General features: G+C 45.5%; 1 protein-coding gene across 1 annotated transcript in view; it reads left to right on the top strand.

Moving 5' to 3' along the window:
* ARR3 (arrestin 3) overlaps window positions 1-13,861 on the top strand; it is a 114,669-nt gene extending 100,808 nt beyond the window's left edge. The window contains exons 17-18 of the mRNA XM_075322758.1: window positions 10,666-10,678; window positions 13,678-13,861. Coding sequence (XP_075178873.1) covers window positions 10,666-10,678; window positions 13,678-13,771 — 107 coding nt within the window. The 3' untranslated portion in view covers window positions 13,772-13,861. The remainder of the gene's footprint in view (window positions 1-10,665; window positions 10,679-13,677) is intronic.
* Window positions 13,862-14,724: the final 863 nt, after the last annotated feature.

The raw sequence follows: 14,724 nt of genomic DNA, 5'->3' as shown, positions 1-14,724 counted from the left end.
ATAGAACTAGGTAATAGCATCGGGAAAAAGGAGTTGGGCATAATAGTGGATCCCAGATTCAACATGAGCCAACAGTGTGGTGCTGCAGCCAAAAAGGCCAACACAATTCTGGGATGTAACAAGACAAGCATTGAATCTAGATCAAGAGAGGTAATTATTGCCCTATACTCTGCCTTGGTCAGACCCCTCCTTGAATACTGTGTACAGTTCTGGGTGCCCCAATTCAAGAAAGACATCGATATATTGGAGCAAGTCCAGAGAAGAGCAACCAAGATGGTAGAAGGTCTGCAAACCATGTCATATGAAGAACGGCTAAAAGAACTAGGGATGTTTAGTTTGAAAAAGAGAAGGCTGAGAGGAAACTTAATAGCAGTCTACAAATATCTAAAAGGTGGTTAAAGTGCAGAGGGAACTAACCTATTTTCATTAGCACAAGGAAATACAAGAAGCAATGGGATGAAACTTAAAGGAAGGAGATTCAGATTAGACATTAGGAAAAACTTTTTGACAGTGAGGGCAGTCAGGGAGTGCAAAAGGCTACCATGGGAGGTGGTGATCTCTCCATCAATGGAAATCTTCAAGCGGAAACTTGATAAACATATAGCTGGGACGATTTATGAAAGCCTGCACTCGCAGCGGGTTGGACCAGATGGCCCTTAAGGTCCCTTCCAACTCTACCATTCTATGATTCTATGATTCTACATTTAAAGTCTGCTCAACAACATTTAGACAAGCCTGTGAAATACTGGGACACTATAGTCTGGTCAGAGGAGACCAAATTAAACTCTTTAGATGCCACAATACACACCATGTTTGGCGGTCAAAAGGTACTGCATATCACCCCAAAGACACCATACCAACAGTGAAGTTTGAAGACATGAATATCATATTTCAGCATACAGTCTCTGCCCTGCACTGCTCCGCTCTTATGTGGGCACTGTCTTCTACTTTTATGTGGATATTCACCGAAGTTTTATATGCCATATTAGAAACCACAGAAGGGCATACCAGTGCAGGGGACAGACGGCAGGCAGAATGTGCAGGGTTTCTGGCAGCGCACCTGACGTCAAAGGTGCACTAAAGAGAAGTGGAGGAGAAATCTTGTATAATCAAGATCAGAGGCATTCTTATCATCCGGGCATCGCACGCCCCATAGCCTGGAGGATCAAAGCTATAAAAGATGAATATATGAAATTTACTGAACAAGTCACCATCCAGGAGGCATACAGTTATGACTAATTTCAGATATATACAAACTCAAAAACCTTGAAAGGGGGACAGATTCCCTTTTAAATGACATAGAAGAGTGTATGCAGAAGTGTAATCAATAATATCAAATTCCAGGATCTGAGGTAGACTAGATCTCAACTAAAGGCGCCTACATATATTTCATAGCAATTGGCCAAATGCTATTACAGCCAACCACTTATGCATATGCATGCTCCGTTCAGCTGTTTTCAATGGGGAGAGGATAAGTAAGTCAATGTCTACACTACTCTTGTGGTGGTTTATCGCTCACTAGAAGGAAATGATTTGGCATTACAATACAGCATTACAAAATGATGGAAGCTTCATTTCCCCAACATCATATGTTTAAACTCTAACCTGAACTTAGGATGGATATGCTGTATATATGTCGCGGGCGGAGGAGGGGACGCTGCACTCACCCACTGCTCGGGTCCGGCTGCTGCTGCTGCTCGGTGGTGGCTCGAGCGGTGGGCTGGATCCCAGGGACTCGAGCGGCGCTCCTCGCCCGTGAGTTAAAGGGGGTGGTTTGGTTTAGGGATATTGTCCGTGACGCCACCCACGGTTGTGGTGAGATTGGTGACACCACCGCTGATCTGGACGGGGATCCCGGGAGCGATGACGGGGAGCAGCTTGGATGTTGGTTCTCCCCTCTGTGGGTTGGGGGTTGGTTGTCCCGGGGCCCGGTGAGGGGATAGGGATGGGTGACAGGCGGGTTACGGGGCCTGGTGAGGTGCAGGGTCGTGGGGGCAGCGCGGTGCCGCACGGCATGGTGGTACTCACTCAGCCAGTAATTTACACGGAGTCTCTGGTCAAACAAACGGCTGGATGGACGGGTCCCACAGGCGGCTGTGGTGTTTCTCCTCCCGGCAGGTTGATGGTGACTGCCTTTCCCTGCACCTGTGTTGTGTTACGGTTCCAATGGCTTCCCACCGGTAACCCACTCCCCAGCTTGGATGGATGCTGAGGGAGCCCCTTTTGCCCGCAGGCTCTGGCCCTGGGAACTGTAGCCTTGGCGGTGACTGTGTTTCCCTTTACGGTTTGAGCGGTTGCCTTCAATCGGGACTTGAGTGCTGGGAAACCCCGGAAGTTCCCTTCGCTAACGGATTTGACAAATTCAACGTCGACTCCTAGCCTTGTCGGGGTCTGTAAGCCCTGCCGGATGGTGCTGGCTTCTCTTTGCTCGCCGATCCGGTACCGCCGGGCCACCGCCCGTCCACGGTCCTTATGGTTTGCTCCAATAAGCCTCTCCTGCAGACGGTCACCACCGTCTGCCAACCTTGCTGTACCGTCCGGGCCACACACCCGGACCACCTTCAGACTGCTCCACTACCACTTTTACTTCCTCTCACTTCCACTTCCAACTCTGTCTCTCTCCCTCCTTTTCCCGCCTCCAGGACTGTGAACTCCTCGGTGGGCGGGACAAACCACCTGGCCCACCCCCTGGTGTGGACATCAGCCCCTGGAGGAAGGCAACAAGGATTTTGTGTTTGGCTTTGGTGTGCCTAACCGGGGTGTGGGGTGTGTTGGTGTAGTTCTGTGACGACCTGGCTTGTCCAGAGCGCCACATATATATGCTGTATGTGTATATATATATATATATATATATATATATATATATATATATATATATATATATATATAATATATATATATATAGGGCCGCCATTAGGGCATTACAACCCTTACTGCTGTATGAGGCCCAGTGAAGAGGGGGGCCTGGGCCATGGGGTAAATACTTCACACTTTATTTATTAAGCCCCCGGGCTCTGTCTCCCTACCTCTTCATCAGGTCCCTCTCCACCCCGGTGCATGCCCCCATCTCTTCACCAGGCCCCACTCCACCCCACTTTGACCCCCCCAGGGCCCATCCTCCCACCGTTTAGTCATGCCGTGACTGCATGAAGAAGAAGGGGCCAGCCGAGTCTGACATCTTCGGTGATGTCAGCCCCTGCCAGCCCACCCTCTGTTCCTTGTGATGTTTGTACTGTGTAAGTGCTAAATAGTCTGCCATGCACAGTACAAGCCAGAAGTCACTGCTGAGCGTGCCAGGATTTGAGCTTCAGCGGTGCTCGTGGCTGGTGAGTATGATCTGTGTGTGTCTGTCTTCCGGCTCCAGTTCCTGGCTCTAGTTCCCAACTCATGCACAGCACCATACTGTATTCATAACTCCACACGATAGCCTGTATTACAGTGTGTATTTATATACTATATGTAAATAGCATGGATGTGTATACAGTATAGTTCTGTGTATACACTATATACAGCCCACAGCCTCTATATATAGCTTGTAGCCTCTTTATACAGCCTGCAGCCTCTTAATACAGCCTGCAGCTTCTGCATACAGCCACAGCCTCTATTTTGTATACAACCGGTAGCCTCTATTTTGTATACAGCCCACAGCCTCCATCCTGTATACAGCCAGCAGCAGTAGCAGCCTGTGTCCTGTATAGAGGCATCGGCAGTCTCTATTGTGTATACCGTCTGAAATATATATATATATATATATATATATATATATATTGTATGTACTCACAAATGCAGGAGTTTTTCTGATTTTCTAAGAGTAGGCGGTAGGGTTGTTCAAGGGGTGTAGGTGGAGCTGGGGTGATGCTTTGGCAGAGTCTCAAGGGGGCCCAAAAATTTTACGGGGCACTGAAATTCCTAGTGACAACCCTATATATATATATATGTGTATATATGTGTGTGGTATAACTACCTTTCAACTTAAAGAGGACCACCAACCATGATTATCATATCTAAACTAAAGCTAATGTTTTAATGGCGCTAAAATGCTGATTTTAAACATACATTTAGTTGTGAGATTGGATGTATACTTTCTGAAATATAGCCAAGTTTGTGAAAGGCACTGTTATTTGATTGATAGGTGCAACAAAATATCTAATAGGTCGGTAGGGTTTTGCTAGTTATTCCCGCCCCTTTCTGCCTGCCTGTCCTTCCTCCCGCCCTCCTCACCCTGTAATAACAGAGACAGGGGGAGGAAGGACAACCAGCAGACAGTGGCGGGAATAACTAGAAAAACCCGACCCATGAATAAGGTATTCTGCTGCACCTCTCATCAAATAACAGTGCATTTCACAAAGTTTACTTGTCTATATTTCAGAAACTATACATCTGATCTCACAACTAAAGTTATGTTTAGAATCAGCATGATAGCGCCAGTATAGCACTGGCTTTAGTTTATATAGGAAAATCCTGGTGATTGGTCTTCTTTAAAACCAAAGGTGGAAAGACAAAGGCAGAAAAAACAATTTTTTTATCTCTACTGGCTAACACGGTACAAAGATATATTTTACTTGTATCAAAAGGCAGAAAAGTCATTTTGCAGTTAACCAGGTAACCAACAGTTTTATACTATACCTTTATGTCTTTCTCTTCTTTTCTGCTTGTATGTTGCACATCTACAGCTTCAGCAAGGTAAGTGGAATATAAATATATAAGTATTTATGCTTCAGATGGCAATATACCTATATTATATGTGTAGATGAGGGAACAGAAGAGCTGGTTTACCTTTTTTTTCTTTATGTGTGTATTTTATTTGTTTTGTTTGTTTTTTTTTTTTAAATATATCAACGTATACTTAATTTTTACACAGATCTTGACAGAATAGGAAAATAGGAAAATAAGATCTCCCATCTCCCATTTGCATCATATACAGATTTTCTTAGGTCATACTTTAACCCCTAAATTTTTTTTCCCTAAAGCTTTGGTATGAAATAACAGAGTAAAGCGGGCTTTACACGCTACGACATCGCTAATGCGGAGTCGTTGGGGTCACGGAATTCGTGACGCACATCCGGCCGCATTAGCGATGCCGTTGCGTGTGACATCGATTAGCGATTTTGCATCGTTGCAAAACAGTGCAAAATCGCTAATCGGCGACACGGGGGTCCATTCCCAATTATCGTTACTTCAGCAGTAACGAGTTGTTCGTCATTCCTGCGGTAGCACACATCGCTGCGTGTGACGCCGCAGGAGCGAGGAAACTCTCCCTACCTGCCTCCCGGCCGCTATGCGGAAGGAAGGAGGTGGGCGGGATGTTACGTCCCGCTCATCTCCGCCCCTCCGCTGCGATTGGGTGGCGGTTCAGTGACGTTTCAGTGACGTCGCTGTGACGCCGCATGGACCGCCCCCTTAGAAAGGAGGCGGTTCGCCCGTCACAGCGACGTCGCCGGACAGGTAAGTATGTGTGACGGGTCTGGGCGATGTTGTGCGGCACGGGCAGCGATATGCCCGTGTCGCGCAACAGATGGGGGCGGGTACCCACACTAGCGATATCGGGACCGATATCGCAGTGTGTAAACTAGCCTTAACACTCACCTTATCACCGATTGCTGCCTCTGCTCCCAAAATCTCTCTATCATGGCCACCGGCGATGATAACACAGGCCCTGCCATTGTTATCGCATATGTCACATAGCAGTTCTTATCAACTAAAAATGATAATGTATGTATATACAGTCAGGGCCGGTCTTAGCCTGAATGGTGCCCTGTGCAAAACTGCCCTTTGGTGCCCCCCCCTACTGATTTTTTACCCAGTTTCCCAGGAAACAAACGAGGACAGGAGGCCATTTTTTTTTATATCTTAAGAAAATTGATCTCTTCAAATGTACAATAAATTACAAATTTGTGCTGGAGAATCTGCACCTCAAATCCATCACGTCTGATCTCGTTTTTTTAGAGGTCTTCCGATTTCAATCATTTATGCCATATCTCTGGATATTACACCCCACCCCAGTTCCGACTCCACCCCTCAAGCCCTCCACACTCACCACCATTCTTGGAAAAACGAATGTGTGTGTGTGTGTATGTATGTGTATATATATATATATATATATATATATATATATATATATATATATATATATATATATATATATATATATATATATATATATATATATATATATATATATATATATATATATATATATACATACACACACACACACGCGAACACACACACAGTCATGGCCAAAAGTTAGCACCTTTGAAGTTGTTCCAGAAAGTAAAGCATTTCCCTTAGAAAATTAATAATACACCCCCTACACTTCCCCTCTCCATAATATACTCTCTACACCGACCCTTTCCATAATCTCTCTTCCACACTGCCCCTATTTATAATATTCCCCCACACACTACCCCTCAGTGTACCCCCACACAATATCCCTGTGTATAATACCCCACACACTGCCCCTGTGTAAGATATCACACATACATACACACACACACACACACACACACACACACACACACACACACACTGCTCCTCTGTATATCTCTCCCACACACACTGCCCCATGTATAATATCCCCAACAAACACTGCCCCTCAGTAGAATATACCACTCAGTGTACCCCACACAATGCCCCTGTGTATAATCACACACACACTGCTCCTCTGTATAATATCCCTGCAAACACACTGCTCATCAGTGTAATATCCCCCACACACTGCGCCTCTGTATAATAGCCCCCCACACTGTGCTCCTCTGTTTAGTATCCCCCACACACACACTGTTTATCAATATAACATCACACACACACACTGTTCCTCTGTATAATATCCTCCCACACCCACTGCTCCTCTGTACAATATCCTCCCACACACTGCTCTTCTGTATAATATCTCCCCACAAACACTTCTCCTCAATATATCCCCCTCCACACACTGCTCCTCTGTATAATGTCCCCACATGTACACTGCTCCTCTGTAAATACCAACACACATTGCCCATTTGTATAATATCCCACACACTGCTCCTTTGTGTAGCATCCTACACACACACTGCCCCTCTATATATCCCCCACACACTACAACTCTGTATAATATACACACACACAATGACCCTCTGTGTAATATCTCTCAAGTATGCTGCCCCTTTGGACACTATCCCCCACACAAGCTGTCCCTCTTAATATATATCCTCACACACAAAATGCTCCTCTGTATATCACCTAACACACACTACCCCTCTGTATACTATCCCCCCACACATATTGTCTCTCTGTATAATATCCTCCTGGTATATATGTCCAAATCCTGGTATATATGTCTGCATCCTGGGCCCTTCCTGGTATGCATGTTCCCATCCTGGTTTATTGTTCCCTTCCTAGCAGCATAAATGTCCTCTTCCAGGTATATATATCCCCATCCAGGGACCCTCTTGGAATGCATGTTCCCATCCCAGTTTATTTGTCCCTACCCTGGGATATATGTCCAATACTAGGCACCTGGTATATACAGTCATATGAAAAAATTTGGGCACCCCTATTAATGTTAACCTTTTTTCTTTATAACTATTTGGGTTTTTGCAACAGCTATTTCAGTTTCATATATCTAATAACTGATGGACTGAGTAATATTTCTGGATTGAAATGAGGTTTATTGTACTAACAGAAAATGTGCAATCCGCATTTAAACAAAATTTGACAGGTGCCTAAGTATGGGCACCCTTATTAATTTCTTGATTTGAACACTCCTAACTACTTTTTACTGACTTACTGAAGCACTAAATTGGTTTTGTAATCTTATTGAGTTTGAACTTCATAGGCAGGTGTATCCAATCATGAGAAAAGGTATTTAAGGTGGCCACTTGCAAGTTTTTCTCCTATTTGAATCTCCTATGAAGAGTGGCATCATGGGCTCCTCAAAACAACTCTCAAATGATCTGAAAACAAATATTATTCAACATAGTTATTCAGGGGAAGGATACAAAAAGTTGTCTCAGAGATTTAAACTGTCAGTTTCCACTGTGAGGAACATGGTAAGGAAATGGAAGAACACAGGTACAGTTCTTGTTAAGCCCAGAAGTGGCAGGTTAAGAAATATCAGAAAGGCAGAGAAGAAGAATGGTGAGAACAGTCAAGGACAATCCACAGACCACCTCCAAAGACCTGCAGCATCATCTTGCTGCAGATGGTGTCACTGTGCATCGGTCAACAATTTAGCGCACTTTGCACAAGGAGAAGCTGTATGAGAGAGTGATGCGAAAGAAGCCGTTTCTGCAAGCACGCCACAAACAGAGTTGCCTGAGGTATGCAAAAGCACATTTGGACAAGCCAATTACATTTTGGAAGAAGGTTCTGTGGACTGATGAAACAAAGATTGAGTTGTTTGGTCATACAAAAAGGCGTTATGCATGGAGGCAAAAAAACACGACATTCCAAGAAAAGCACTTGCTACCCACAGTAACATTTGGTGGAGGTTCCATCATGCTTTGGGGCTGTGTGGCCAATGCCGGCACCGGGAATCTTGTTAAAGTTGAGGGTCGCATGGATTCAACTCAGTATCAGCAGATTCTTGACAATAATGTGCAAGAATCAGTGACGAAGTTGAAGTTACGCAGGGGATGGATATTTCAGCAAGACAATGATCCAAAACACCACTCCAAATCTACTCAGGCATTCATGCAGAGGAACAATTACAATGTTCTGGAATGGCCATCCCAGTCCCCAGACCTGAATATCATTGAACATCTGTGGGATGATTTGAAGCGTGCTGTCCATGCTCGGCAACCATCAAACTTAACTGAACTGGAATTGTTTTTTAAACAGGAATGGTCAAATATACCTTCATCCAGGACCCAGGAACTCATTAAAAGCTACAGGAAGCGACTAGAGGCTGTAATTTTTGCAAAAGGAGGATCTACAAAATATTAATGTCACTTTTATATTGAGGTGCCCATACTTATGCTCATATCAAATTTTGTTTAAATGCAGATTGCACATTTTCTGTTAGTACAATAAACCTCATTTCAATCCAGAAATATTACTGAGTCCATCAGTTATTAGATATATGAAACTGAAATAGCTGTTGCAAAAGCCCAGATTGTTATAAAGAAAAAAGGTTCACATTAATAGGGGTGCCCAAACTTTTTCATATGACTGTATATCCCACTCCTGGGCACATTCTGGTATATAAGTCCCCATCCTGGTTTCTGTCCCCTTCTTGGTATATATGTCCTCCTCCTGGTATATATGTTCCCATCATGGTTTATTTGTACCTTTCCCAGCATATTTATCCCCATCCCAGGCTCCTCCTGATGTATATATACAGTGCCTACAAGTGGTATTCAACCCCCTGCAGATTTAGCAGGTTTACACATTCGGAATTAACTTGGCATTGTGACATTTGGACTGTAGATCAGCCTGGAAGTGTGAAATGCACTGCAGCAAAAAATAATGTTATTTCTTTTTTTATTTTTTTTTTTGAATTGTGAAAAGTTTATTCAGAGGGTCATTTATTATTCAACCCCTCAAACCACAAGAATTCTGTTTGGTTCCCCTAAAGTATTAAGAAGTATTTCAGGCACAAAGAACAATGAGCTTCACATGTTTGGATTAATTATCTCTTTTTCCAGCCTTTTCTGACTAATTAAGACCCTCCCCAAACTTGTGAACAGCACTCATACTTGGTCAACATGGGAAAGACAAAGGAGCATTCCAAAGCCATTAGAGACAAGATTGTGGAGGGTCACAAAGCTGGCAAGGGGTAGAAAACCCTTTCCAAGGAGTTGGGCCTACCTGTCTCCACTGTTGGGAGCATCATCCGGAAGTGTAAGGCTTATGGAACTACTGTTAGTCACTAGAAATAAAGATAGCGCTATGAGAAGCACCCGTGGCACAATTTAATTATAGTGTAATGAAAACTTCTCACCTGATTAGGTTGTGCGCCCTCGCACAACCTCGGTGATGATCATGTAAATCCTCTGGAGGATAAGGGTTGTCTCGGCTGGTGTTATCCGATGTTAGGCTGAGTATCCTGGGGAGATGATTGCTCCTAGTTCCTAGGTTCACCGACTCCTGAGATCCTGGAACTGATTGCGGCCGTTTGTCTTCCCTCAAGGTATTTGGAATGATTAGATCTTTTACTATCAGCAGCTTTAGAACCGGAATCCCATAAGGGAGTGAAAGTATATGGAGATTAGATGAAGCCGGTCTTTTTTAGCGCTAGTAATAGATCTATTAACTCAGGTTATCTTTGTGAATAAATTATGCTTTATTTGTGACAGTCTAAGTCAGATAAAATAACCTGACCTGAGGAAAGCAGTATATTCCTGCTGAAACGCGTAGTGTTAACAAGAGCTTTATTTTATCTGACTTAGACTGTCACAAATAAAGCATAATTTATTCACAAAGATAACCTGAGTTAATAGATCTATTACTAGCGCTAAAAAAGACCGGCTTCATCTAATCTCCATATGGAACTACTGTTAGCCTTCCACGGCCTGGACAGCCTTTGAAACTTTCCACCCCTGCCGAGGCCAGGCTTGTCCGAAGAGTCAAGGCTAACCCAAGGACAACAAGGAAGGAGCTCCGGGAAGATCTCATGGCAGTGGGGACATTGGTTTCAGTCAATACCATAAGTAACGTACTCCACCGCAATGGTCTCCGTTCCAGACGAGCCCGTAAGGTACCTTTACTTTCAAAGCGTCATGTCAAGGCTCGTCTACAGTTTGCTCATGATCACTTGGAGGACTCTGAGACAGACTGGTTCAAGGTTCTCTGGTCTGATGAGACCAAGATCGAGATCTTTGGTGCCAACCACACACGTGACGTTTGGAGACTGGATGGCACTGCATACGACCCCAAGAATACCATCGCTACAGTCAAGCATGGTGGTGGCAGCATCATGCTGTGGGGCTGTTTCTCAGCCAAGGGGCCTGGCCATCTGGTCCGCATCCATGGGAAGATGGATAGCACGGCCTACCTGGAGATTTTGGCCAAGAACCTCCGCTTTTCCATCAAGGATCTTAAGATGGGTTTTCATTTCATCTTCCAACAAGACAACGACCCAAAGCACACAGCCAAGAAAACCAAGGCCTGGTTCAAGAGGGAAAAAATCAAGGTGTTGCAGTGGCCTAGTCAGTCTCCTGACCTTAACCCAATTGAAAACTTGTGGAAGGAGCTCAAGATTAAAGTCCACATGAGACACCCAAAGAACCTAGATAACTTGGAGAAGATCTGCATGGAGTAGTGGGCCAAGATAACTCCAGAGACCTGTGCCGGCCTGATCAGGTCTTATAAAAGACGATTATTAGCTGTAATTGCAAACAAGGGTTATTCCACAAAATATTAAACCTAGGGGTTGAATAATAATTGACCCACACTTTTATGTTGAAAATTTATTAAAATTTAACTGAGCAACATAACTTGTTGGTTTGTAAGATTTATGCATCTGTTAATAAATCCTGCTCTTGTTTGAAGTTTGCAGGCTCTAACTTATTTGCATCTTATCAAACCTGCTAAATCTGAAGGGGGTTGAATACTACTTGTAGGCACTGTATTCCCCTCCTGGGCACATTCTGGTATATATGTCCCCATCCTGGTTTTTGTCCCCTTCCTGGTATATATCTCCTCCTTCTTGTGTATATGTGCCTTTCCTGGGTCTCTCCTCCTATATTTGTCTACTGCAAAAAGAAAAAAAAAAAACATTTTACTCACCCTCCCCATCTCCCATGTCCTGCAGCGTCCTCTCTGAGCAGCGATGCATTTCAGCTGGATGTGTGCCCTCCACACATCCAGCTAAAGGAAGGCAGGGGCTGCAGTCAGTACCCCACCACCACCCGCGGCTGGAGCCAGTGCCCCCCCACCACCCGCGGCTGGAGTCAGTGCCCCCCCCACCCACGGCTGGAGTCAGCGGCCCCTCCCGCCCCCTGCAGCTTGAGTCAGCACCCCTCCGCCCCTGAAGTCAGTGCCCCCCCACCACCTGTGGCTGGAGTCAGCGCCCCCCCACCCCTCACGGCTGGAGTCAGCACCCCCCCGCCCCTGGAGTCAATGCCCCCCCCACCACCCTTGGCTGGAGTCAGCACCCCCTCCGCCCCTGGACTCAGTGCCCACCCACCACCCATGGCTGGAGTCAGCGCCCCCGACCCCAGTGGCTTGAGTCAGCACCCCCCCCACCCCTGGAGTCAGTGACCCCCCCACCACCCGCCATCCGTGGCTGGAGTCAGTGGCCCCACCCACCTCTCGTGGCTGGAGTCAGCACCCCCCGCCCCTGGAGTCAGTGCCCCACCACCACCCGCGGCTGGAGTTAGCACCCCCCGCCCCTGGAGTCAGTGCCCCCACAACCACCTGCGGCTGGAGTCAGTGCCCCCCCCGCTGCTGGAGTCAATGGCCCCCCCGCCCCCCGTGGCTGGAGTCAGTGGCCTCCCCACAGCTGGAGTCAGCAGCCCCCCCGCCCCTCGCGGCTGAAGTCAGTGGGTCCCCCGCCACCCGCGGCTGGAGTCAGTTCCCCCCCGCCCCCCATGGCTGGAGTCAGTGCCCCCCTGCCCTCTGCAGCTGGAGTCAGTGCCCTCCCCCCCCGCAGCTGGAGTCAGCGGGTCCCACACCACCCCCGGCAGTCTTCAGCTCATAGAGCGCCTACCTCTCCCTGCCGGATGCCACACGCTCACCAGCTCCGCGTTGCCCGCAGCACTGTGATGAGGTGCAGCATGATGACCTCATCACATTGGGCCCCCCGGATGACGCATCACCTTTTTGCTCTGCTCCATTCACAGTGCCTCGCCCACCACATGGCTAATTTGCATGCGATGCCCTAGAAGGACTTCGCACACACCTTAGTCATGTGCAGACTGCAGTTGTGGCTGGAGTGACACCGCCGGGCCCCTATGCTGCAGCTGTGACTGGGGCTCGGTGAACATGGTGGGCCCGGCTGGCCAGGGGCTACATAAAGCTGAGTAATTAACCGGCGGCGGTTACAGTAAAAACGCAGTGCTGGGACCGGAGGAGCCAGGAAATTTACAACTTCTTACCTCTCTGCTGCGCCCCCCCTGAAGCATGGCCGTCGGCGCCCTGTGCGACCACACAAGTCGCACATGCCTAAAGCCGGCCATGTATACAGTAAGTGCACATGAACCCAGTTGTGAGGGAGAAGTATAGCTCTCAGTGTGTGTGTGATGGAGGAAGGGACTAAATATGACAGAAATAGTCACAACTAGTATATGCCCGAGAAAATGATGGCAGAACACCAAGCGCTGAGATTAATGGGGTTCCCCAACTTATAAAGTGATGGCATTTTGTTAAGATGAGCCAGTACTTTCTAATTGGTGGGACTCTCATTTATGATAATAGAGGGTCTATAGTGCTGGTTTATTGCCATAATGGTATCCCAGCTGTGCCGTGCATCACTGACTGTGCAGGGTACTCCAGCCAGGGTCTATTCCCGCTATGAAGAGGCTCGGAGCTAACTAGCACTCTGGCCATTTATTACTCAGGTTAATGGAGTAGCATCATCAATATGCCATTAATTTATGAGATGGGGAAAAAATCACAGTGCACAAAATATATTTTAGTATTGCTCAGTCTGAACTGCAACTGAAACTTCAGCCATTATTGTTCCCATCACGTGTTTTAGAGCTCTGATAACAAATATGTGCTCATGGTTCACATACATATGTCATTGGACTCTAGTGCGGAGGACGTGGTCATTGAGGAGTTTGCAAGACAAAAGCTGCAAGGACAACAAGACGATGAAGATGAAAAGGAAGAAGCAGACAAAAGCTGACGTGATTCCACGTAGTCCTTTACAAAAAAGTCTTCGGGACATTGTCCCCTTCCATCACAGTCATCTGATGATCTGAACATTGTAGTAGTCATTTACACAATTAGCATTAATTAGTTAATTTCTTTATGTTCTTATCGATCTGAAAGTAAATACTCAAATAAAATAAAATCTGACTTCCCACTTATTTGTCTGCTCCAGTCAATTCCTATAGCATGCATGAAGATAATGTAGCTTTTCCTTTATATACATCGCCAGGACCATAAGCATGTACTATGTATTGTCTCTGCAATAAAGATACTGACGTCTGTATTCATGGTCACTGTGATATCAAAAATGTTAGATGCCTATTTGCAAAAATGATAACATTAGTATATAGACTGGTTCTTTTCTATCAGACTGAAGGCTAGAAACACATGCTTCAATATTCTTTTCAGTATAAAATGAATGTAACCAGATGCACCCCTGACCAGGTCACTAAGACCCTTGAGCAGCAGATCTTCGAAAGCTTCAACATCTATATATGTTGCATTGTTCAAACAACAAAAATGGGTGATTTTTGGGGGTTCAGCTGAACATGCAAAATAAATCTCTAATTCCAGCCTTATAAAAGGCAGCTTTCTGCAAATTGTTATTGAAAGATTTATTTCCAGAATCACATTATAAATTGAACAAAAATATAATCACAGCACTTTTGTTTTTGCTCCTATTTTCCATCTGCTGAACTCAAAGATCTAAGACATTTTCTATCTACACAAAAGGCCTTTATCTCTCAAATATTGTTCATAAATTTATGTAAATCTTTTAAAACTGCCCTGATAAATATGGTACCTTGGATTCCCTCCCAGTTGTGATATGGCGGTCTCCGGTGGGAGTCCTTCCTTTGTTTATGCATATTGTCTGTAACTCATTTGAAAACTTTCTAATAAAAAAGTATTTGATGAAAAAAACAATTG

Source organism: Anomaloglossus baeobatrachus, chromosome 9 (genome assembly GCF_048569485.1).
Source record: "Anomaloglossus baeobatrachus isolate aAnoBae1 chromosome 9, aAnoBae1.hap1, whole genome shotgun sequence".
Classification (NCBI taxonomy): Eukaryota; Metazoa; Chordata; class Amphibia; order Anura; family Aromobatidae; genus Anomaloglossus; species Anomaloglossus baeobatrachus.
This window is presented reverse-complemented; position numbering and strand designations above follow the sequence as displayed.